This window comes from Pan troglodytes, chromosome 7 (genome assembly GCF_028858775.2).
Source record: "Pan troglodytes isolate AG18354 chromosome 7, NHGRI_mPanTro3-v2.0_pri, whole genome shotgun sequence".
NCBI classification, from domain to species: Eukaryota; Metazoa; Chordata; class Mammalia; order Primates; family Hominidae; genus Pan; species Pan troglodytes.
In genome coordinates this window covers 46,784,869-46,810,561 of record NC_072405.2, presented here as the reverse complement: position 1 = coordinate 46,810,561, position 25,693 = coordinate 46,784,869, and the positions used below count along the sequence as shown (strand labels likewise).

At 44.5% G+C, this 25,693-nt stretch overlaps 1 protein-coding gene across 24 annotated transcripts; it reads right to left on the bottom strand.

Annotated features, from left to right (window-relative positions):
- Positions 1-1,118: 1,118 nt before the first annotated feature.
- LETM2 (leucine zipper and EF-hand containing transmembrane protein 2) lies at positions 1,119-24,025 on the bottom strand. Of its 24 annotated transcripts, none has more exons than XM_024344929.3 (11): positions 23,799-24,025; positions 22,149-22,229; positions 17,228-17,681; positions 15,979-16,122; positions 9,784-9,921; positions 9,141-9,341; positions 7,550-7,669; positions 5,674-5,787; positions 3,146-3,238; positions 2,721-2,822; positions 1,119-1,967 (listed from the first exon to the last, which is right to left on the bottom strand). In XM_024344929.3, exons 2-11 carry the CDS (start codon positions 22,193-22,195, stop codon positions 1,905-1,907), a joined length of 1,476 nt encoding a protein of 491 aa, XP_024200697.2. In that variant the 5' UTR covers positions 22,196-22,229; positions 23,799-24,025; the 3' UTR covers positions 1,119-1,904.
- Positions 24,026-25,693: the final 1,668 nt, after the last annotated feature.

The window sequence follows — 25,693 nt, the reverse complement described above, 5'->3', positions numbered from 1 at the left end:
TTAGTGGCAGGTAGAGCCAAGGCATCTGCATCTATAGCGAAGGGAGCAGAGAGGAGAAAGCTCTGAAGCAGCCGGCACAGCCTTCCATTCCCTCCACTGAGGAGAGCCAGGGAAGAAGGTGGTCAGTAAGAACCCAACTGCTAAGACTTGGTCTGGGTGGGTTCCTTCTAGGTGGACCGTCAACAGTATTCAGGACCATTTCCACCATACTGCCCTACATGCAGGTCTTCGCATGCAGAAGGGATCTATTTCATAAACATGCTAACTAGAGGTGTAACTTTCATTACCCTGGGAGGCTCAAAGAGTTGGTGGTTAACGATTTACCAGAACACCACTAGCTGGGGCTAGATGTAAGGATCACTGAACCCAACAGCCAAGCACCCTAAATGATGAGAACAACAAAACATCCTTGACTTCTCTGAGCTGCTAGCAGAAGAGTGGGAGGAGAGGTCTATCAAGTGGCCCGGGTCCCTTGACCAGGTCACTGCTCATTCCCACCCTGCTCGGAGGGAAAGCCAGAAGGAACTGTAGGACAGCCCAGCAGTACCTATGACTCATTCAGCTAAAACAGAATTGAGCAAGTTTAGCTAATCCCTTTCCCACATTTAACACCTGAAATGTGGACTAATTAAAATACCCGTCATTTTTGAAATGGGAAAGTGTATTGTGAATCACCTTGATAGGCAGGATCCATGATTGCTGTATGTGCACAGTAGGGATTCATCATTCCCAAAGAACTGGGCTTCATTAGTGGGACATGGTGGGGCTTCTCTGATGGAGCAGAAGTTTAGAAAGCATTGTAGAATGCATATTCTTGCTGTGAAGTGCTGGTGACATTCCTCATTTAGGTGATCCCAGACAGGACAGTTGAGTTTTACTTGTTTTAACTGACTGCTGTCTAACCACAGCAAGTAAAGAAATCTAATTTTATCACCTACAGGCTGAAATACCTTTGGCCTTCTAACCACTCCCCAGGGGAAGAAAGCCCTTGGTCAGCTGCATGGCAGTCTATCTATTATTTCAGTATTATTAATACTGAAAACACCAAGCATAAATATCCTAATGTAATACTTGTTGCTGGGTAGCACAGGGATTATATCAGACTTTCACAATCCCTATGACGAATAAATAGTCTTATTTGTGAAAGACAAACTGGCCAGAAACACACACACCCAACACAAACAAATGGTTAAGGCTTAAACCCTTAATTATGCTTCCTAGCAAAATGGTGGCTAATGAAAGCCATATGTGCTAGAAGAGTGGCTGCCTCGCAGACTGCGGCTGCCTCACAGATTGCTGCAGCCTCTGCAGGCCCAAGATGGGGGTGTCGGAAGCAGCCAAATCTTTCTGATTGCCAGTCTGTTTCTCCAGGAAGCTTCATTATATCCAGAAAGATCTTACTGGGGAGTATATCCATCCCATCTCATAAGGTACTTTGTTTCCAGGGTGCTGATCCTACTGGTGGATCATTCAGAAAGTTAATCAGGTGCTCCTAAAATGGTTTTTGGAACTTCCAAGTTCTTACTCAGAATTCCAAGCCATAGGAGACAGGTATCTAAGGTGCCAAGCTGATTCCATTGTGCAAAAAATTTCCTCTCTGAAGGGACGTACACATGAAACTAAAAAAACAACATGATGGGGGGGTGGGCTTTATACAAAGTTGAGTGGGGTGACAGTGGTATAGAGGAAATGGGACTTTGCAATTATATTTTTCTAAGTGGTCTGAACTTGGTCTCACTACCCACATCACCTGGAATGGTTACCAGGCCTCAAAGGACTGCCCCACGGGCTAAACGGCTGATCCGCTCTCTGAAGCCAGACAGTCTTATCTGGGAGGTCCTTTACAGATGCCACTGTTGAGGGCCGGAAGCTGAAGAGAGTGAGCTCCATCCTCAAGTAGTCCTTTATGCTCCTTTTGAACTAGCCTTGCTGTTCTGGGCCGTCATTTGTGATTTGGCCTGGAGTGTCTAGGCGTAAAAAACAAGGACCGTAGGCATTAGTCACAGTTAGACGTGTAAGTTCTTAAGGAGTGAATGCTATTTTTGTTTTCTTAATCAAAATAGTGACCACAAAGTCAAATCTGAGATTATAATTTACCTTGGTAATAAAAGATAAAGGAGATTTACAAAAAACAAGGTATGTGTGTGCCTTAGGATGCTTTTCTGGGCTTACCCCATCTGTGTCTTCATAGATTCTCTGTCCTGCCAGCCATGTCTTTGGTCCACAGGAGCCACTTCCCACTTCAACTCTCCCACAACCTCCCCACTTTACTCTCTTCATGCCCTGTGCTCTTGCCCCAAATCCCTTCACCCAATTGGGAAAACTGGATGATAGATAAGTAGTTTCTTATTTACATGCATTTCTCTGGAAATTAAAGTTGCTTTCCAGCTAGTATTTCCTCACATCGGAAGCATGTGTAAAATAACACATGGAAACTATTTCCACCTGGCACATAAGAAAAAAAGGGTCTGCCTATATTGTAACTGACTTCTACACTTTGCATGTTTTAGTCTGACCCACGATTTTTTTTTTTGGATAGTTGAAGTAAAAAACGTGGTGGTTATAAGATGACTAAAGTTCGGCCTACAATTTCCTGTTTGGACAACAGGAAGAATTGTGCAGTGTTTTGCAACAGGACTAATTCTAGATTCTCACTGCCCTTAAAGATAACTAGAGGGAAAGGGTCTTCTCTTTCTTTTTCATTTATTAAAGATACTTACAGGTTCTTCAGAAGAAGTGATGGGTCCTTTAGGTAATGAAATAGGTGTTGATGGTGTTATGGGTGGTGATGTAACTGGTGGCGGCTGTATAAAGTCTTCATCCTTAAACATCAGAACTGAGAGTTGGGTTACTGATTTAAAAGAAAATGTGTATTAATCTACAGTCCACTACCTTGACTACCAGGAACTTGTCACAACTACCTCATATCCTGGCACAGGATTCAAAAGGCAAAATCTGGAACCTAATTACGTGTAGCCAAATATTAAACTTCCTCTTAGATCAAACAGTACAATAAATATTCCTTATTAAGGAACATTATTGTATTGAATTTCAATTTCATTAAGGGGATTAAAACAGGAGAAACTGACCCATTGCTATTTTCATTTTTTAATCTAATTAACCAAATGGAAAGTAACTGTCTAACCTTAGTTCCCTTCAGTTGAGGTGCAAGATCCACCATGTTCTCTTTAGATTCAGTGAAAGTAGGTAATTCCACAAGAATATCAGTCTTTGGAGCCTGGGGAGATAAACATTTTACGTATCATAAGCTTTCTGCTCTTCCTAAAACCCAGAAACTTTTACAGTAGTCAATGCCTTTTTTAGCACTATTTGCTTTCCACTAAATCCCTAACTTCCTCCTCTAGCTACACCCTTTATGAGTAACCTATGAAATATGCCCCTGATGTAGCAACTTAGTATTATTTCTCTTTGAGTTTTGAGCACTTTATATACAAAAGTTGCACTCTGATAGATTCTAGCATTTAAAATAATCATTAGCAATCCACTGATGGTACTGGTCCTGCTGTTGGCCTCAAAAGCCATTTCTCAATTATTTGTTTTTCTTTTTTCTTTTTTTTTGGAGATGGAGTCTCACTCTGTCACCAAGGCTGGAGTGCAGTGGCTCGATCTCGGCTCACTGCAACCTCCACCTCATGGGTTCAAGCAATTCTCCCTGCCTCAGCCTCCTGAGTAGCTGGGATTACAGGCGTCTACTACCATGCCTGGCTACTAATTTTTGTATTTTTAGTAGAGACGGTGTTTCACCATGTTGGCCAAGCTGGTCTTGAACTCCTGACCTCAGGTGATCCACCCACCTCAGCCTCCCAAAGTGCTGGATTACAGGCATGAGCCACTGCTACTGGCCTCAGTTATTTTCTAATAGCATTGATGTAACTTGGTCTATGTTGCATCTTTTTCATTTTTAGTATCTAATAATAAATGATAAAATTGCCTGATTTACTAAAATGGTAAGCTCCTATAACACAAGGAAGATGGGGAGAGGAGTGGTATTAAAATAGATAACGATAAGAATGGGAGTGGTGATAGAATAGCTAGCTAACCTATCTTTAGGAATTAGATTTGAAAAACATATATCACTGTGCTTTGGAAGTAATTTGTGGACTTTGGAGGGATAAGGCTACATACATCCAAAATTACAGTATATTTGATGTCTCTATTCTTCACAGAACCTAGCATGCTACTTGTTCTCATTTTGTATATATACATGGAGAATAGAAGTTTAAAAACATGGGTGGGAAAAAGCCAATAAATTGCTTAGGAGCTTATCATTTTGTCCTTAATTCCGTTCTCACCCACTCCAGAAAGCAACATCTGGATAAAGAGCTTATGGCCCTCTAGAATAATTCTGAGAACCCAGATTTAGCTGAGACAGTGAGCTCCTCCAAGATTTCCTTGCCCCTGACAGCAATCTAAGAATGACGATTAACTTTGGTCTGTCTCACATGAGTGGATCCAAGAGTTGGATAGAATAAGAACCCACTAGCCTGCCTTTTAGAACATGGTCTATACTCTGAAACTGCTCCTAGTCTCCCTAGAGTTTTTCCTGGACAAATCCCAAAACCAGATCACTCTAGAAATATGAAAAGGGAAAGCAAGATGGTGTTTCCTGAAGTTGGGTTTTCATATTGGACTTCAAATAATTTTCCTTGGCTTGTCCAAGGAGTCAACAGCATAATTAAGATGTAAAACGACTGGCCCTCACTTAGTACTTGGAGTAGTCCCCTAAACCACAGTGTAGCATATTCTACAAGAATCTTTCCTTTCTTACTCATGCCGGGTTCTGAGTCAGACAGGAAGCCACCAGCTAGAGAAGCGGGAGGCCCTTTCTGATGGGCCCAGAGCAAGATGCTGTAGTGACTGGGCCAATCCTATGCTCTTCCCTACAACACCAGGAAGAAAAATGATTAAGGAAGTGAGTTGAAGGACATTCTAGATAAGCCATTCAATGCTTAAAAACTAATAGGAATCTGGACAAATGAAATAGAACAGGAACCATTCAGTCTAAAAGGAGAAAGCAGCAGAAACACCCACACCCACACACACCAGTCTGCTAATGAAGATAGTTAAGAAAAAGGAATAAACTGCTCCTATTAGTAAAATTCTCAATCAAGCTGGGCTCAAAGGCAGTAGCAGCCTTAAGGCTGGAGGTAAAACTGAGTGGCTTCAGTTTTCTGTTTTGTTTTGTTTGAGACGGAGTCTAGTTCTATTGCCCAGGCTGCAGTGCAATGGCGTGATCTCGTCTCACTGCACCTCCGTCTCCCAGGTTCAAGCAATTCTGCCTCAGCCTCCCAAGTAGCTGGGATTACAGGCGCCTGCCACCACGCCCAGCTAATTTTTGTATGTTTAGTAGAGACGAGATTTCACCATGTTGGTCAGGCTGGTTTCAAACTCCTGACCTCAGGTGATCCACCTACCTCGGCCTCCCAAAGTGCTGGGATTACAGGCGTGAGCCACTGTGCCTGGCCTTCCTTTGTTTTGTTTGTGGTTGGTTGGTTGGTTTTTTTAGAAATTTTTAAAACACATAAAGCCAGTTGGGTCAAATTCTAAAAGGCCAAAAGAAATGCCTGCTCTAACTGCAAGAGTACACCAAGTGTTTGTGGAGAGGCCTCAGTTGGATGGACGTCGAGGGTCCCCATTAACCCAGGTACTCACCTCCCCACTGAGTGGTATCTCAATCGGCTTGGGCTTCACATCTATCAGGTAGAAGGTGCGGGACAGGAGCAAAAGGGAAGGAGGGACGTTCTCCTTCAGGTGGAGGTCCTGCCACTGGAGAACGGGAGGGGAACAACACGTGAGAATCAGAACACCAGAGCCAGAGTGATCCGCGGTCATCTACCCTCCCTGGCTGACAGCTTCCCACCGCCCCCACCCTTTCCGCCAAGCCGCTCAGGTGATGAGTCATGGCAGAACACGGACAAGAGCCCAGCCCTGGCTTCTGCACTGAGGGGGCACCCTACAGCCTCCCTCACTATGGTGGAATCACTCTCAGAGAGGGAGAATTCAATTAAACTCTCAACCCAACTGTGGATCAAAGTAGTCAAGTATCTTCTGCTGGACAAAGTGTAGATAATGTGAAAGAATAAATCACAGCCTGGGCAACACAGGGTGACTCTGTCTCTACAAAAAATTTTCTAATTATCTGGGTATGGTGGTACATGCCTGTGGTCCCAGCTAGGAAGGCTGAGGTGGGAGAATCGCTTGAGCCCGGGAGTTTGAGGCTGCAGTGGCCTGTGTTAGTGCCACTGCACTCCAGCCTGGGCAACAGAGTGAGACTCTGTCTTCTTAAGATCAGTAATATATGCACAAAAGATAAAATTCAAAAGGTACCATAAAAAGTATTCACAAAGCTTCTGCAGTGACAGTGTCATAGCCAACGTTCAAGAAATAGATGATTTTAAGGATCTTTCTCTACAATGTGCTGTCTTCCAACCAGAGCTGGTCCCACACATGAGAGGAAAAAGTAACCTAACATGGTTTCCAAGCCCCACCATGGCTGGTAACCTAAGATCATCTGTGCATCTTACACATGGCACATCTTCATGGCATTTCTTACAATGATGAGAATGAAATGTAATAGGAGTTACTCCTTTGTTTTAAAGCATTGATGCTCTTACTTGAAGTCCAAATATGCTATCTGAGGAAAAATATTAAACATGGGTTACCACAGCATGTGTTGGTTTGGGGCACTAATTGAAAAGCAGCCCCAGGTGGGCCACCAGGTAAAGTGGGGACCTCCAGACAGATTCACACAGATGACAGGCCTTGAACTGAAATTTTTGCCAGGACCCGTTACACTACGTGAAGTAGGTCAAAATTCTAAGGTGGTCCCAAGACACCTTGTCCCTGCAATACCCACACCCTCTCCTAGTTATTCAACAGTATTCTGGCTGCTGTGTGAAGGGATTCTACAGGTGTAACTGAGGTCCCAAGTTGGTTGACCTTAAGATAGGGAGATTCTTTGGATGGGCCTCACCAAACACATGAGACCTTAAATCTGGGGCTAGAGGTCAAACACGGGGGAAATTGGAGATTTCAAGCATGAGGAAGCTCTGGCATATGAGAAGTTCTCTCTTGCAGATGAAGGAGGCCAAGAGGCAAGGAATACAGGTGGCCACTAGATGCTGAGAGTAGCCCGGGGCTCACAGCCAGCCGGGAAACAAAGACCTCAGTCTGACAGCTGCAAGGAACTAAGTTCAGCCAACAAACTGAATGAACTTGGAAGCAGGTCGTTTTCCACAGCCTCCAAAGGAACACAGCCTGCACTTCTGACCTACCAACTGTGAGCTAATATACCAGTGTTGTTTTAAGCCACTAAGTTCATGGTCATTCCTTAGGCAGCAATACAAAACTGATAGAGATCCCAATCAAAGTGAAAAATCAACCTAGTCCTTCAGCATCCCACTGCTCAATGAAATAAGGCAAATTAAGTAAGACGGTTCACTTGCAAAGGAGAAATCACATAAGGAGGTCTGCATATTGTAGGAGAGAGTTCTAGGGAAGAGGACCCCAGGGGGGCGCTGCTACTTGCCTCCGTGAGCTGTTGTCGCAGTTGTTCTTCCGTGAGACCCAGTGATCTCATCCCTCGGGCCCTACAGGCAGCCTGTAGTTCTGATACACTCAATGCTGTCACCCCTTCCTTGGCAATTATCTGAAAGAAATGTAAGGGATGGAGTTGGAGCTTTTGATTCCAATTTTACGTAAACCCTAAATTCCAGCAAATCAGTGGAAACAGAATCAGAGGCTTGGACACTTTGTCCCCTGCACTGGCTGCTACTGCAAAGGCGACGTAGGGAGGTGGCAGTTGAAATAATGGGAATCCTGCCAACAGGTATTAGCAATTAGCAATATCAGGGCTATTTACACAACTCCTTTCCAACATTCTGTCATCAGAGTAATTATTTCCCTTTTTGATCTGCATTTTGTCTGGTTGTGACATACATACTTTTCCATGGCAGCTTTATGGTTCATTAGAAAAAAGTAGTTCACTTGAAAAGCTCACAATGTACCATTTGTTGCATGTCCCTGTAGTGTTCTCCCCTGCTGTCCCCCCAACACCCCCAGAAATGGCCCTAACACACTGGTCCACAAAACTCCCTCAGTAAATAACACAGTTTCTGCTTGGCATAACCCAAAACAGTAGTATTTCTGGGACCAGTGTTGTTTATTCCAAAGCTCTAAGAGCAACAACTGAAATCTAAATGGGGCCAAAGGGATCATGCTTTCTCAGTTCTGGGAAACCTGCTCCCCCAGGCGGAATGCTTATAAAGCAGCTGATTCTGAGTCAAACATTCCTTCCATTTTTTAAAAAAGCCTAATTAGTAGTTATAGTCCAAGGGTGCCTTTCTTCTACAAGGTGTTGAGGCTCTGCTTTTCCTCCCAGCATTATGCTTTGCATACCAAGCCAACTACCCCTTCTTGGCAGGCCAATGCGCCCGGCAGAATATTGACTTTGGCACCAGCTTCCCGGTATGAGAGCAGAAGTGTGGGAGCAGAGCTTTGTCAGGAATCTACTGAGCTGCTGTTTCCTTCCCAGCAGGTCCTAACTGCTTTAGATGAGTCCCAGCTAAGACATCCAAATTACTAACTGCTTATGATGGCCTTCTCAAGAAATGGGTAAGGGGATGACAACTCCTCAAATGAGTAATCAAGGTTCAGGTTGTCATGGTAATGGTTGTTTAAACCACTCATTTTGTCAGAACCCAACATGACCAGACCCAACAGAAAATACTCCACTTCTACCCAGGCATGGTGGTCACACCTGTCATCCCAACACTTTGGGAGGCTGAGGCGGGTGGATCACTTGAGGTCAGGAGTTTGAGACCAACCTGGCCAACATGGTGAAGTCCCATCTCTACTAAAAATACAAAAATTAGCCAGGTGTGGTGATGCGTGCCTGTAATCCCAGCTACTTGGGAGGCTGAGGTGTGAGAATCACTTGAACCCGGGAGGTGGAGGTTGCAATAAGCCAGGATTGCGCCACTGCAGCCTGGGTGACAGAGCAAGACTTTGTCTCAAAAACAAAAACAAAAACAAAAAATACTGCACACTTCATCCCACAGGCACCCTAAGGTATGTCCCAAAACCTTGCTAATTCCCTAGAGCTATGGTTAAGCTCTTACTTCATCATCTGCTTTTATAGACTTCAGTTTCATCAGGAGCTGAAAGCGGAGCAGGTTGTTGGTTCCAAATGTCTGCAATTCCAGCAGTTTGCAAAGGGCAACCAGCTGAGGGCGATCTAAGTGTTCCAGGGCCAGCTGGTCCTCAAATAGTTTGGAGAAGTGAACTATCTCCTTTGTGCTGGGCTTGTGGCCTGTCTGGACCTATGCAGTGGGACAAAAAGGCCAATTAAAATGTGTTTTCTACTTAATTTAACTTTCCCAATAGGCTATTTGAAAGAGACATCAAAGCATTTATGGGACTCTGTCTGACATCTGGAAATGGGCTTCGTTGTATAAAGAAAAGATATCCATCTGAAGTCAAACTACATCAGCTGAAAAATCAGGAGTTTGGAAGTTTGACTCTAAATCTACTGTTCTTTCCAAGAAGTTATCAATGTCTTCAAAACGTTGATTACTTTAAGACAGGCTTTTCTGCAAATACTATCAATGTTTATAATAGTAAATGTTTACAATATTATATGTTCATAATTTAGATATTTGCAATTCCAAAGATGGTGAACAATTTGGGAAATCCATGATGACATGCGTTTTTCATAGAACGCCCAGCCCCGAAGTTGTTCGGCATTACATAAAAGATGGACACCTGCTTCACGTAGGATGAGAGCTGTGTAGAGGCATCGCCCATCTTGGCTCTGTTCCTCCTTGCCATTTCTGTCATGGTTTCTTGAAGAAATTTTGCTAGTTCCAACTTTACAGCCATTTTCTTTTTCTGTTTTTCTTCCTTAATGGTAGAAGAATAAAAGTTACTCAATCCTTCGTGATTGTAAATTGGTAGATAAAGATGGGAGAAAAATAACTGTCTCCTTGTTATTGCTCATCCCTACATCATGTAATAACGTGATTCTCAGGCATAGCTGAATGGGTTTGTGAGATCAGAGCAAGTAAAAAGAAGCCTCTATTTGGAACTTGTCTCCTTACTTTTTGTTTCTCACTAATACAATAATCATAAGCATTTGATAGATCCAAAATGTTCCCCCAATGAGAGGCTTTATAATTATTTAGCACGAGATACTATCTCTCTCTCTCTCTCTCTTTTTGAGATCAAGTCCCACTCTGTTGCCCAGGCTGGGGTGCAGTGGCACGATCTCGGCTCACCACAACCTCCACCTCCCAGACTCAAGTGATTCTCCTGCCTCAGCCTCCTGAATAGCTGGGATTACAGGTGCATGCCACCACACCTGGCTAATTTTTTTTTTTTTTTTTTTTGAGATGGAGTTTCGCTCTGTCACCCAGGCTGGAGTGCAGAGGTACCATCTTGACTCACTGCAACCTCTCTCTCCTGGGTTCAAGTGATTCTCCTGCCTCAGCCTCTCGAATAGCTGGGATTACAGGTATACGCCACCACACCCGGCTGATTTTTGTATTTTTAGTAGAGTAGGGGTTTTCACCATGTTGGCCAGGCTGGTCTTGAACTCCTGACCTCAAGTGATCTGCCTGTCTCGGCCTCCCAAAATGCTGGGATTACAGGCTTGAGCCACAGCGCCCAGACAAGAATGAGATACAATCTCAACCTGGTGCAAACTATCCAGTCTGCCAGTTGAGCTAACTCCTTGAGTGGCCCTGGGTTTTTCTTTACAAATAAAGAAAACTAGGAAATGGACTCTACCTAATGTGGCTTACAGTTTAACTAGAAAACAGACATAAGTAATTACAATACAGTGAGTTAAGTGCTCTAACAGACATGAACACAGCACTACACAGAAGAAAAGTACATGGACACTGTGTTGGCTGGTGTTTCTTAATCCTTGTTAATCATCAGAAATGTAGTATGGTAGCATTTTCAAAATAACCACAGTCAGGACTCAGGGTGGTAAAGAAGAACAGAAATCTACGTATATTTTTAAGTTGCCTAGGAGATTCTAATGATCAGCCAATCATAAGAATCACTGATATTTAGATAGATCTTAAAAGATATAGCCAAAAAAAAAAAAATCACACAATAGTATGATCAGAACCCACTTAGTGGCCGGATGAGGTGGCTCACACCTGTAATGGCCTGTCACGGTGAAACCCTGTCTCTACTAAAAATACAAAAATTAGCCGGGCGTGGTGGCACATGCCTGTAATTCCAGCTACTCAGGAAGCTGAGGCAGGAGAATTGCTTGAACCTGGGGGGAGGATGCAGTTAGCCGAGATAACGCTACTGCACTCCAGCCTGGGCAACAGCACGAGACTCTGTCTCAAAAAAAAAAAGAAAAAAAAAAGAACCCACTTAGTCATGCATTTCATTCATCCATATCCTTCCATCCATCCATCCATTTATTTATTGCACATCTACCATATTAGGTACTGGGGATAAAATGAGCAACAACAGGTAAGAATTCCTGCCCTCATGGAACTTTTAGTGTAGTGGGAGAGACAAACTTTAGTGACTAATGATAATCCCACAATTCCTCACATTAATATAGAAGCATAATGGGTAAGTGCTATGAAAGAGAAATACATGGTGCTGTGATCTGATGTAAACAGAAAGCTCCTCTCTCCATGGAACAAAGCAAACAAGAATTTTCTGAGACTGTGGCCATGATGTAGACATATTTGTATGTTTCAGGGAATGAGTGGTGTTCAGGAAAGAGGTAACATTTAAATAAATCACTTCCTCTATTCCCCCCATCTTCCTGAATTCACTAATACTTTCCTTGGAATGTTATGGCATTAATTCTAGATGCTGATTATTTTAAATGTAAGCAAATTAAAACATTGCCAGGCAGTCAAATATTATAATTTGATTTATCCTGTGAAGGTATTCCGAATTTGTCTTCAAGTCTCTTTCTTTTTTTTTAAGACAAAAATCTCACTCTGTCACCCAGGCTGGAATACAGTAGCACGATCTTGGCTCTTGGTAACCTCTGCTTCCCAGGTTTAAGTGATTCTTCTGCCTCAGCCTCTGAAGTAGCTGGGACTACAGGCACGTGCCACCATGCCAGGCTAATTTTTGTATTTTTAGTAGAGATGGGGTTTCACCATGTTGGCCAGGCTCGTACTGAGCTCCTGACCTCAAGTGACCCACCCACCTCGGCCTCCCAAAGTGCTGGGATTACAGGCATGAGCCACCACGCCCGGCCTTCAAGTCTTTATTCTTATTGTCAATTTCATAATGTATTCTCTGTCATCTCTCTCTTGGGCTAGCATTCCAGCTGGTTTCCCTTCCTTGGCTCTACCCTCTGCTGCCCCTCCTGCCAGCAAAATTATTCCTCCAAAACATAGATCTAATCATGTCATCCACCCAGCTACCGTGCTTCAAACGTTCCCTTTCCATTATTCACCATGGTGAAAGGGAACGCCTAAATTCCTTAAGCGGGTGGATGCCTTCCAACCTGACCCCAACACATCACTTTGTCTGTTTCCTGTCATTGATGCCCTGGAACTGCCTACTTCAACCACAAATAACCAACCAGTGGTCTCTGATTACATCATACTCTCTTATGCCACTGAGCCATGTTAAATGCTATTCCTTTTATCCAGAATACCTTTCCCAGACCATGGTAAAATGCCACTTACTCTTTAAGTCTCAGTTCCAAAGTTACCTTTTCTGTGAAAAATTTTCCAATCTTACTGATTTAAAAGTTGCCCTTAAAATTAGCTGGGTGTGGTGGCAGGCGCCTGTAATATCAGCGACTCAGGAGGCTGAGGCAGGAGAATTGCTTGAATCTGGGCGTGGTGGCAGGCGCCTGTAATCTCAGCTACTCAGGAAGCTGAGGCAGGAGAATTGCTTGCATCTGGGAGGCGGAGGTTGCAGTGAGCCAAGATTGTGCCACTGCACTCCAGCCCGGGTGATGGTGCGAGACTCCGTCTCAAAAAAAAAAAAAAGTTGCACTTTTTGTCTTCTCATAATGTTTTGTTCACACTTTCTTACCATATGCTGTCTACGCTGTCTAGTAGAGTGGCACAGAAGGGGGAGAAGGAAGGAGCTGCCTCTGTTTTCTCGCCGGCACAGTGACTGCCACACTCAGTGAAGGCTCCCTCTTCTCAGGGGCTGCTGAACTGTCTGTTGGGCTGACTAAATCATACCTACTGTTCCACTAGTCACCGCGGTAACAGTGGATTTCTGTTTTCTTTATTCTTTTTTTTTAAAAATAGGATCTCACTCTTGCCCAGGCTGGAGTGCAGTGCAGTGGCCTGATCTCAGTTCACTGCAGCCTCAACCTCCTGGGCTCAAGCAGTCCTCCCGCTTCAGCCTCCCAAGTAGCTGGGAATTCAGGTGCATGCTACCACACTTGGCTAATTTGTTTTAAATTTTTGTTTTTTAGAGACAGGGGTCTCACTATATTGCTCTGGCTGGTCTTGAACTCGTGGGTTTAAACAATCCTCCTACCTCAGCCTCCCAAAATGCTGGGATTACAGAGATGAGCCACTGCATCCAGCCCGTTCTCTTTGTTCTTTTGACAGTTAAAATCAAGTTAGAATTTAGTGGAGAAGAGAAAATCTTTTCAACAAATGGTCCTGGAAAAGCTAGATATCCACATACAAAAAAGAGAGAAATGAATCTATATACTGACATTACAGTTTTCATAAAAATTAACTCAGCCTGGCGCAGTGGCTCACGTCTGTTATCCCAGCACTTTGGGAGACTGAGGTGGGCAGATCACCTGAGGTCAGGAGTTCGAGACCAGCCTGGCCAACATGGCAAACTCCTGGCTCTACTAAAAATACAAAAATTAGCTGGGTGTAGTGGCACATGCCTGTAATCCCAGCTACTTAGGAGGCTGAAGCAGGAGAATCTCTTGAACCTGGGAGGTGGAGGTTGCAGGGAGCCGAGATCGCACCATTGCACTCCAGCCTGGGCGACAGAGCGAGGCTCCATCTCAAAAAAATAAATAAATAATAAATAAAAAAATAAAATGGATCACAGACATAAATCTAAGACACAAAACTGTAAAACTTCTAGAATAAAACAGGAGAAAAATGTAGGTGACCTTCAGGTTTGGCAATAAGTTTTTAGCTACAACACTAAAAGCATGATTCATGAAAGAAAAAATTGATAAGCTGGATGTCATTAATCCTGAAAGCATTTGCTCTGTGAAAGACATGGTTAAGGAATGAAAAGATAAGCCACAGAGTAGAAGAAAACATTTGCAAAATATATATCTGATAAAGGACTTTTACCCAAAATATACAAAGAACTCAAAATAATAATCAGAAAACAAAAAAACCCAATTAAAAAGTCAACTGAAGGGCTGGATGCAGTGGCTCACGCCTGTAATCCCAACACTTTGGGAGGCTGAGGTGTGTGGATCACCAGAGGTCAGGACATCGAGACCAGCCTGGCCAATATGGTGAAACCCTATCTCTACTAAAAATACAAAAATTAGCCAGGTGCGGTGGTGGACACCTCTATTTCTAGCTACTCGGGAGGCTGAGGCAGGAGAATCACTTGAACCCGGGAAGCAGAGGTTGCAGTGAGCTGAAATTGCACCACTGCACTCCAGCCTGGGTGACAGAGCCAGACTCCTTCTCAAAAAAAAAAGTCAACCAAAGATCTAAACAGACACCTCCCCAGAGAAGATACACAAATGGTAAATAAGCACAGGAAAGATACTCGACATCAGGAGACTGCAAATTAAAACAGTGAGATACCACTACACACCTGTTTCGTGGCTAATGTCTAGAGCACTGACAACATTAAATGCTGGTACTCTCATTTGTTGCTGGTGAGAATATAGAACAATACAGCCACTTCGGAAGACAGTTTAGCAATTTCTTAAAAGCTAAACATAGTCTTACCATATGATCCACCAATTACTCTCCTAGGCATTTACCCCAATGAGTTGAAAGCTTACATCCACACAAAAACCTGTACATAAGTGTTTATAGCAGTTTTATTCATAATTGCCAAAAACTGGAAGCAATCGAGGTGTCCTTTCATAGGAGAATGGATAAACAAGCTGTGGTACAGCCATACAATGGACTATCACTCAGTGATAAAAATAATTGAGCAATGAAAAGAACTTGAAATGCATATTGCTAGGTGAAAGAAGCCAGTCTAAAATGGCTACACACTGTATGATCCCAACTATATGACATTCTGGAAAAGGCAAAACTACAGAGACAATAAAAAGATCAGTGGCTGCCATGGGTTGGGGGAGGAAAGGAGAGGGACAAATAGGTGGAGCACAGGGAATTTTTTTTTTTTTTTTTTTTTTTTCTGAGACAGGGTCTCCCTCTGTCACCCAGTGCCTCTGGAGTGCAGTGACATTATCATAGGTCATTGCAGCCTTGACCTCCTGGGCTCAAGTGATCCTCTTGCTTCAGCCTCCCAAGGAGCTGGGACCACAACTCCTTGGGAGGCTGAAGCAAGGGCTACCATGAGCTACCATGCCCAACTAACTTTTGCATTTTTTGTAGAAATGGGGTCTCACTATGATACCCAGGCTGGTCTCAAACTCCTGGGCTCAGGCGATCCACCTGCCTCAACCTCCCAAAGTGCTGGAATTACAGACATAAGCCACTGTGCCTGGCCCACAGGGGATTTTTAGAGCAGTGAAACTATTTTGTATGATACTGTGATGGTGGATACATGAAATTATGCATTTGCAAAGCCCACAGAAATGCTTCAACATAAAGAGTGGACCCTAAAGTATGAGCTTTAATAATAACATGTCAATATTGGTTTTTTTAATCATTACAAATATAGCACACTAATGCAAGATATTAATTACAGGAGAAATTGGGATGGGGTTGGGTGGGGAGAAGTAGTACTTTCTGCCCAAGTTTTCTGTAAACCTAAAAACTCCTCTAATAAGGTTTATTAAATTTTATTAAAGTTAAAAAATCATACCTTTTTGGATTCACTTTCAAAAGTTGATGGCAACATCTCTGGGAAGAGTTTCAGAAACACTGGTAATAAGAATTCCATGAAGGGTACAATTATGAACACCATAAATGGAACCAGGCGGAAGAAATCAACACAAGTTCTCAACAGCTATAGAATTAAATGCATATGCAATATTCATTATTTTAGGTCATGCCAAAAACAAAAATGAAAAACAAAACCAAAAAAACCCTGTCTTGTTTCATTTTCTTTCTTTCAAGAGATAGTGTCTCACTATGTTGCCCAGTCTGGCCTCAAACTCCTGGGCTCACGCAATCCTTCCACCTCAGCCTCCCAAGGAGCTGGGATTACAGGCATATGTGCCATGCTCAGCTTGGTTCTTAAAGTGTTAAAAACCCAAGACAGGTTTTCTGCAGCTGTTTATAAAATGAAGAGGCAGGGTTTTCCTGTTTACCATAGCTCTGAAGTAACTTTTAGGGGCTATCTTGAAGGAAATCTATGACAATAAAAATATTATTGGCATCTCCTAGACTTCATCTATGTTAGAGGGTCCATACTTTAATAGCATTGTATTACTTAAAATTGTTTTTTTGTTTGTTTGTTTTTTTGAGATGGCATCTCACTCCAGGCTAGAGTGCAGTGGCACGATCTCGGCTCGCTGCAACCTCCGCCTCCCAAGTTCAAGCCATTCTCCTGCCTCAGCCTCCTGGGTAGCTGGGACTACAGGCACGTGCCACCATGCCTGGCTAATTTTTGTATTTTTTTTTTAGTAGACAAGGGTTTCATCGTGTTGGCCAGTCTGGTCTCGAACTCCTGACCTCAAGTGATCTGCCCGCCTCAGCCTCCCAAAGTGCTGGGATTACAGGCGTAAGCCATCGTGCCCAGCCAAAATTGGGTTTTAAAAATGCATATGCTTAATATATTAACAACAGTTGAAACATGAAGCCCCTCAACTTCTTGGAAAGATTAAAAAACACAATTATAACTATTCTACAAACATGCACATGTACCCCTGAACCTAAAATAAAAGTTTTTTTTTAAAAACCGTTATACAGGAAAATATATAACAAATTTCAGAATACTGACTAAAGTTGTACAGTAAGTCAGTTGCAGACAAGAAACTGGTTCTCACCAGCAGTTATTATTCCTACTCTGGGATTTTTAAGATGAAGTTTACGTTGAATTTAAATAGTTGAGTTCCCAAATAGTTCATTTTAATTTCACATTTTCTTTCTCAAATATGATTCTTGCCTACCCTTCGTCTCTCTCGTCTGGTCAGGACCTGTCCATGCAACAGCCTCCAAACCATTCTGGCAGCAACTTTGGCGTCAATCCAAAGTAAGTAGAATCCATTGTAATAATATTTTAGTTCATCCATGATTTTTTGTCTATAAGATTGTTTGCCTTCTTTAATCTTCGTGCCAGTCTCTTTTGTGGCCTGAGGGCTTGTCACCTGTGGATGTTTTGTGGCTTGCTCCAGCTGAGGTTTGCCAGGAACTTCTTGCAGCCAGCAAGTGGATGTGTGTAGCTTTTGTATTAGTCTAGTTCCTGGGTGAAGTACTGTATTGCCTGGCTGACTAGGATCCGAGTACTTCTTGCTCTCATAGTTCTTCATACATTTCTTATTTAAATGGGAATCTGGCAAGTGAAGAAATGCACATGATGGGGAATAAGAAGAGCAGGTAGGATGGACAAAATGGCTAGGGAATCTGGAATAAAAAGCAACATCCTCTGAGTTAAGTACATACTATTACAAAGCACACACTATCATAAAGCACATATTATTAAAGAAAAAGATAGTACATCTGGTCAAAATAAAACAGCTTTTTTTTTTTTTTTCCACTCCCATTGCCCAGGCTGGAGTGCAGTGGTGCAATCTCAGCTCACTACAACCTACGCCACCTGGGCTCAAGCGATTCTCCTGCCTCAGCCTTCTGAGTAGCTAGGATTACAGGCACAGGCCACCATGCCCAGCTAATTTTTGTATTTTTAGTAGAGTCGGGTTTTCACCACATTGGCCAGGATAATCTCAAACTCCTGACCTCAAGTGATCCGCCTGCCTTGGCTTCCCTAAGTACTGGAATTATGGGCGTGAGCCACCATGCCTGGCCAAGGAATATTGTTTCAAAGAAACATTTGATGGTCACTGTAGGAATTAACCAGTCACATAATACCGCCTTGCCTATGCAGTGTCTTTGAACCCCTCAAATGAGAGGAACTTACAGCTGAAATACCCTTCACCTAAATTCTTCTAGAACATTGGGCTGGCCGCGATGGCTCATGCCTGTAATCCCAGCACTTTGCGAGGCCGAGGCAGGTGGATCACCTGAGGTCAGGAGTTCAAGACCAGCCTGGCCAACATGGTGAAACCCTGTCTCTACTAAAAATACAAAAATTAGCCGGGTGTGGTGTCATGCACCTGTAATCCCAGCTACTAGGGAGGCTGAGGCAGGAGAATCGCTTGAACCCAGGAGGTGAAGGTTGCAGTGAGACAAGACTATGCCACTGCACTCCAGCCTGGGCAACAGAACAAGACACCGTCTCAAAAAAAAAAAAAATTAGAATTGGGCACCCCAATTAAGGGTCTCTACCTTCTGGTATTGCAACAGCCCACAGTTTGCAGTTAAACTACCATATCAGATTGAGAATAAAAATATGGGCCAGGCACAGTGGCTCACGCCTGTAATCCCAGCACTTTGGGAGGCCAAGGCGGGCGGATCAAGAGATCGAGACCATCCTGGCCAACTTGGTGAAACCCCGTCTCTACTAAAAATACAAAAATTAGCTGGGCGTGGTGGCACGTGCCTGTAGTCCCAGCTACTCGGGAGGCTGAGGCAGGAGAATTACTTGAACCTGGGAGGCAGAGGTTGCAATAAGCCAAGATCGTGCCATTGCACTCCAGCCTGGCGACAAAGCGAGACTCGTCTAAAAAAAAAAAAAAAACTAAAATAAAATAAAATAAAAATATGACAGATACTGGCAAAGAAAGTTACTGGCAAAGAGATGGCTTTTTCCATTCTTTCAGTTTTTTGGGTTTTTTTTTTTTTTTTTTTTTGAGACAGGAGGAGTCTCACTCTGTCACCCAGGCTGGAGTACAGTGGCATGATCATGGCTCACTGCAGCCATGACCTCCTAGGCTCATGTGGAAGAAATCAACACAAGTTCTCAACAGCTATAGAATTAAATGCATATGCAATATTCATTATTTTAGAACATGCCAAAAACAAAACCAAAAACAAAAGCAAAAAAAATTTGTCGCCAGGCACGCTGGCTCATGCCTGTAATCCCAGCACTTTGGGAGGCTGAGGAAGGTGGATCACGAGGTTAAGAGATCGAGACCATCCTGGCCAACATGGTGAAACCCCATCTCTACCAAAAATACAAAAATTAGCTGGGCGTGGTGGAGTGCACCTGTAGTCCCAGCTACTTGGGAGGCTGAGGCAGGAGAATTGCTTGAACCCAGGAGGCGGAGGCTGCAGTGAGCCAAGATTGCGCCACTGCACTCCAGCCTGGTGACAGAGCGAGACTCTGTCTCACAAAAAAACAAAAAACAAAAAAACAAAAATAAAAAATTTGTCTTGGTTCTTTTTTTTTTTTTTTTTTTCTGAGACAGAGTCTCACTCTGTTGCCCAGGCTGGAGTGCAGTGACACGATCTTGACTCACTGCAACCTCCGCCTCCTGGGTTCAAATGATTCTCCTGCCTCAGCCTCCCGAGTATCTGGGAATACAGGTGCCTGCCACCACACCTGGCTAATCTTTATATTTTTAGTAGAGACGGGGTTTCACCATGTTGGCAAGACTGGTCTCGAACTGCTGACCTCAAGTGATCTGCCTGCCTCGGCCTCCCAAAGTGCTGGGATTACAGGTGTGAGCCATCACACCCGGCTCTTTTTTTTTTCTTTCTGTTTAAGACACAGAGTCTTGCTATGTTGCCCAGGCTGGCCTCAAACCCCTGGGCTAAAGCAATCTTCCTACCTCGGCCTCCCAAGGAGCTGAGATTACAGGCATATGCACCATGCCTGGCTTGGTTCTTAAGGTGTTAAAAACCCAGGCTGGAGTAGAGTGGTGTGATCACAGCTCACTGCAGCCTCGACCTCCCAGGCTCAGCATCCTGAGTAGCTAGGACTACAGGCCCGCACCACCACGCCCAGCTAGTTTTAAAAATTTTTGTAGAGATGAGGTCTTGCTATGTTATCCAGGCTGTTTTTTTTTTTTTTTTTTTTTTGAGACGGAGTCTCGCTCTGTTGCCCAGACTGGAGTGCAGTGGTGTGATCTCGGCTCACTGCAACCTCCACCTCCCAGGTTCAAGCGATTCTCCTGCTTTAGCCTCCTGAGTAGCTGGGACTACAGCTGCATGCCACCACGTCCAGCTAATTTTTGTATTTTTAGTAGAGACGGGGTTTCACCACATTGGCCAGGATGGTCTCGATCTCTTGACCTTGTGGTCCACCCGCCTCGGCCTCCCAAAGTGTTGGGATTACAGGCGTGAGCCACAGTGCCTGGCCCCAGGCTGTTCTTGAACTCCTGGGCTCGAGCTATCTTCCTGTCTAGGCTTCCAAAAGTACTGAGATTATAGGTGTGAGCCACTGCAGCCAGCCTCAGACTATTTTTGAAGCATGCCAAGATAAAACGCTCTTTGAATGGCCAAAAGGGGAAAAGTAAGTGCTCAGTGAATAGTCTTTATTCTCAGTGAATAAATAAATGGTGGCCGGGCACGGTGGCTCACGCCTGTAATCCCAGCAGTTTGGGAGGCTGAGGTGGGTGGATCACTTGAGGTCAGGAGTTCAAGATCAGCCTGGCCAACATGGAGAAACACCATCTCTATAAAAATACAAAAAAATTAGCTGGGCATGGTGGCCCATGCCTGTAATCCCAGCTACTCGGGAGGCTGAGACAGGAGAATCACTTGAACCCAGGAGGCAGAGGTTGCAATGAGCCAAGATTGTGCCATTGCACTCCAGCCTGGGCAATAGAGCGAGATTTCATCTCAAAAATAAATAAATAAATAATGGTAACAGACCCTAATGGGACACGAATATGCCCTAAGACTGGCTGTTCATCAGCCATTTTACTCGCTTTACATCTAAGGACCTCACGTGATGTTCATCAATTACAGAGATGTCACTCTAAAACCAGTACATCTTCTGGCTGGGCACGGTGGCTCACGCCTGTAATCCCAGCACTTTGGGAAGCCCAGGCTGGCGGATTACCTGAGGTCAGGAGTTCAAGACCAGCCTGGCCAACATGGCGAAATCCCATCTGTACTAAAAATACAAAAATTAGTGGGACATGGCGGCGCATGCCTGTAATCCCAGCTGCTTGTGAGGCTGAGGCAGGAAAATCTCTTGAACCTGGGAGTTGGAGGTTGCAGTGAGCCAAGATATCATGCCACTGCACTCCAGCCTGGGCAACAGAGTGATAATCCGTCCCAAAAAAGAAAACAAAAACAAACAAAAAAAACTACATCTTCTTTTTTTTTTTTTTTTTTTTTGAGATGGATTTTTACTCTTGTTGCCCAAGCTGGAGTTCAGTGGCCCAGTCTTGGCCCACTGCAACCTCCGCCTCCCAGGTTCAAGCGATTCTCCTGTCTCAGCCTCACAAGTGCTGGGATTATAGGTACCTGCCACCATGCCGGCTAATTTTTGCAGTTTTAGTAGAGACGGGGTTTCACCATGTTGGTCAGGCTGGTCTTGAACTCCTGACCTCAGGCAATCCGCTCACCTTGGCCTCCCAAAGTGCTGGGATTACAGGTGTGAGCCACTGCACCCAGCCTCCAAGAAACTTTTAATTGTGTACTAAGCCAATCCTTTCCATCTAGAAGGATGAAATTCAGGCCAGGCGAGGTGACTCACGCCTGTAATCCCAGCACTTTGGGAGCCCAAGGCAGGCGGATCACCTAAGGTCAGGAGTTCCAGAGCAGCCTGGCCAACATGGTGAAACCTCGTCTCTACTGAAAATACAAAGATTAGCCGGAGGTGGTGGCAAACACCTGTAATCCCAGTTACTTGGAGGCTGAGGCAGGAGAGTAGCTTGAACCCGGGAGGCAGAGGTTGCAGTGAGCCGAGATTGCACCATTGAACTCCAGCCTGGGCGACAGAGTGCGACTCCATCTCAGAAAAAAAAAAAAAGAAGAAGAAGAATTACGTTCATATTGGGGGGTAACTCCAATGCTTACCTTGTTCGAGCAATAGCCAGAACTGAATTATAACTGTAGAAGGCCATATTTATTTTTGTCTCAAGTAGTTAACATAGGGACCTAGGCAAAAGGAGTAAGTAAACAATTTAGTAGTTTAAAAATACATCAATTAAAAGACATCAGGATTTTAGTGTTTTTAACTATTGCAAAGGTAGAACATTTGCATAGTTAAGGTACAAAATCTCCTTCAAGCTCATTTCCAACAATCAGATATTTTCGTAGCTCTGGACTTGAGAATGGTACTTTGAGATTCCAACAAACGGTAATGATCTCTAAGATGATGATGCTCATGAAGATGGTACAGTCTTCAGAGACATTTTGATTTCTGGTCAATAGTATCTAGTAATGCAACTTCAATGATTGCCAAGTACTTAAAAGTAGAGCAATACATATCTATCTGTAGCCTTAAAATACAGGTAGAAAGTGAATATTCTGAATTTCTTTTCAGTTAGCATTGTTCTATATTTAGGCAAGTTGTCCCAAACCCTGAAGATTGGACGTACCCACTAATCTAATTTATGTAGCAGTGGATGAAGGTAGACATGCAACCTACTAATCGCTCAAGTGGAAGTAAAACTGTTTCCCTTGCTACTGATTCTCCAGAGCCCAAACTGAGCTTTGAACCTGTAAATAACCTTCACCAAAACCCTTCTCCATCCAGGGGCGCTTTTCTGCTAAGGGCCGCGAGGAACGGCAGAAGAGCTGGCATTCCCAATGGCAGCTTTGCTCTCTTGTGGTTGGGAAAAGAGTTCCAGGAGCTCTCCTGAATAGAAACCTTAGCCACAGAGCTGACATTTTCAACAGGGGCTCGAAACCTGTGGACCCACACTAACGGTGGATGGTGGTTCGCGGGCAGGAGACGACACCTGAGGCGGCGGTTAATCCGCTCGGGCCCGGGCGCTCCCGGGCGGCGGACACCGCTCGCACTCGCACTGGCGCCGCCCCACGCCCGCTGCTCCCGGGCTCCCTCGGCTTTGCCCATCACCACACGGGAGCAAAACGCGCCCTCGGCTTCCTCGCCCGGCGGCTTCGGCGCGCCTGATGTGTGCGCGGCCTGCATGCGGCGGGGTCTGGGGGATATGCTTTGGTTTTCTGGTGCGGAGGTGGGACAGGCACGGGAACGACGACCCTCGTGGATGATCGGGGTTGTTGGAAATGAAGCCGAGGAGAAAGAAGCAGGGCCTAGGATGGAAAAAAGGACGGAGCGCGCTGTGCGGGGAATGGGGAGGAGAGGCCGAGCTTCAGAGTTCGCGCTGTGCTGGGGAACTGGTGGGGATGAGGTCGTGGGCGGAGGAGAGCGCGGTGGGAACTGGAAGCTGTCAGAAGCCTGGATCGTGCTCTGATGAGAGGAGCAGGATGCGGACCGAGCGGGATCCGGAGGAAAAAAAGGCAGCGCGGCCCACCAGGTCGCGGCCTGAGGGCTGGGCCTGCCCACCCCTACCTCCTCGGCCGGGCTCCGCGGAACGGCCGCCTAGGTCCTCCCAGCTCCTTCCCGGGACCCCCAAGCTAGAAGGGCCCGAAGCCAAGTCTCTACGGTTCCGCCTCTTTCCTCGCCCCTGACGTCACTCTGAGTGACGACATCGCCAACCAATAAGCTCTCAAGTTCTGGGGAGGGCAGGCGTCCTTCACCTTAGCAGCCCAGGAAGCCGCAAAGTCGCGTTTCCATCGCCGAAGTGACTTCTTTGTGGGGCTTGGTTTAAGGCGCGTTGGTGCTGGGGGGCCCGAAGGTGACGTTTTTCTGCCAGTCCACACTCCGCAGGCAGTGGCTAACGCCCGAGGAAACCCGTGATTGAAGACTGGATTAAACAGGCTCTTGCCCTGACAGCTTAATATGTCTGATAGTCGCCATGGTAACCATTTCGGAGTCATGAATGACATCACTTTGATGTATTCTCCCTCGGACCCTGCAAATCCGGAACTGCCTGAGGGGCGCTGAGAGGATTTGATGGTGTCGCAGAAAGGGCGGGAATCGGAAGGAGCGCATTCCTCTCCCTTCCTCTCCAGAGGCTGGAATACTGTGAAATCTTCATATGGAAATCTGTATTCTACTAAAAATATTTGCTTTCTCAATGGTCCCTTAACAAGTGTTGTTTGTGATTAATAGTTTGTGTAGAAATCTCAGCATATAAAATGTATGTTATAGTAGCTGTGAAATGACAGACACTGCAGGTTTGAGGGCACTTCAGTTCCTAGGATGGCCAACTGAGCCATCTTGGGAAAATGAAACATCTAGAAATATTCTCATTCCCCAGTTATCTTTTCCCATCCATTTTATCTGGCTCCAGAAGAAAGAGTTAAAAAAATTTTTTTACTTAGGCTGGGCGCCGTGGCTCACGCCTGTGATCCCAGCACTTTGGGAGGCCGAGGCGGGCGGATCACAAGGTCAGGAGACAGAAAACATCTTGGCCAACATGGTGAAACCCTGTCTCTACTAAAAAAAAAAATACAAAAATTAGCCGGGCATGGTGGCGTGCGCCTGTAGTTCCGGCTACTCTGGAGGCTGAGGCAGGAGAATCGCTTGAACCCGGGAGGCAGGGGTTGCAGTGAGTCGAGATCGCGCCACTGCACTCCAGCCTGGGCGGCAAGAGCGAGATTCCACCTCAAAAAAAAAATTTTTTTTTTCTTAGTGGCTCTACTCGACCACCATACAGCAAGGAATCGCTTTCTCACGGCGAATACGTCTCCTGATATGTGAGCTGACCACAGACTTTACTCATCTGGGCTACACATTTTTAAGAATGGAAGATGGCGGTATTAAACGTCAGTAAAAAATGCAGACTGCTTTTAATCCACAAAGGATTTTTCAGCTAATAACCAAATAGATCCACTGTTAAATAGGCAAAACTTTTCAGTTTGGCCACTAGAGGTCTCTTTGTGCATGTCTGATGTTCAACTTTGCACATAAAGGTTTCACTTCACGTTCTGTTTACCAGTATTAAAATCTACAAAGCTTTGGACTCTTTACTTTTCCCTCACTGAAAATTCCTGGTGGTCAAATTTTGAGCTCTAGAAGGTAGATGTAGTTTTCACACTAATTTCATAAATTAATCATTGCACTACCATGTACTGGTACTTTTCTGGAAAAGATCATAAAGGATGCAAAAACAGTTTCAGTTCCCTGGGAGACATTTTATACGGGGAAATATTCTTATTCATGCATTGTATTCACTTACAACCAGGCACAGTGAATATCATTAAGTATTCATAAACCAGATGAACGATTCCATGCCCAGTATTTGAAAGATGAGCTAGGTTTTCTACCATGGCCATATGTCAGCAATCCTATCCTAAAAAGAGAAGGGCTAAGAACTCTTCTTATTGAGATGTTTGTTCAAAGTAATGTCCGTCTTCCCTAGTTATGAGACTTGGCAATTTCTTTGACTTTCAGGATAAGAGATTTATCATGTAAGATTCTGTATGTAATCTTCAGAAGAGAAATTTTTTAAAAAATATTTTTTCCTCCATGACTCTGGCCCTGAGAATTGTGTTAGATTGCTGTCTTAATGAGCTCCTTGCTCATTTTC

Coding starts and splice junctions, on each gene's coding strand:
- LETM2 (XM_024344929.3), bottom strand. CDS start 22,195: ATGGCCTTCTACAGTTATAATTCAGTTCTGGCTATTGCTCGAACAAG. Junction 5,788..7,549: donor TGCGACAACAGCTCACGGAG/GCAAGTAGCAGC, acceptor CCCGTTCTCCAG/TGGCAGGACCTCCACCTGAA. Junction 1,968..2,720: donor TCACTTCTTCTGAAGAACCT/GTAAGTATCTTT, acceptor TTTTACGCCTAG/ACACTCCAGGCCAAATCACA.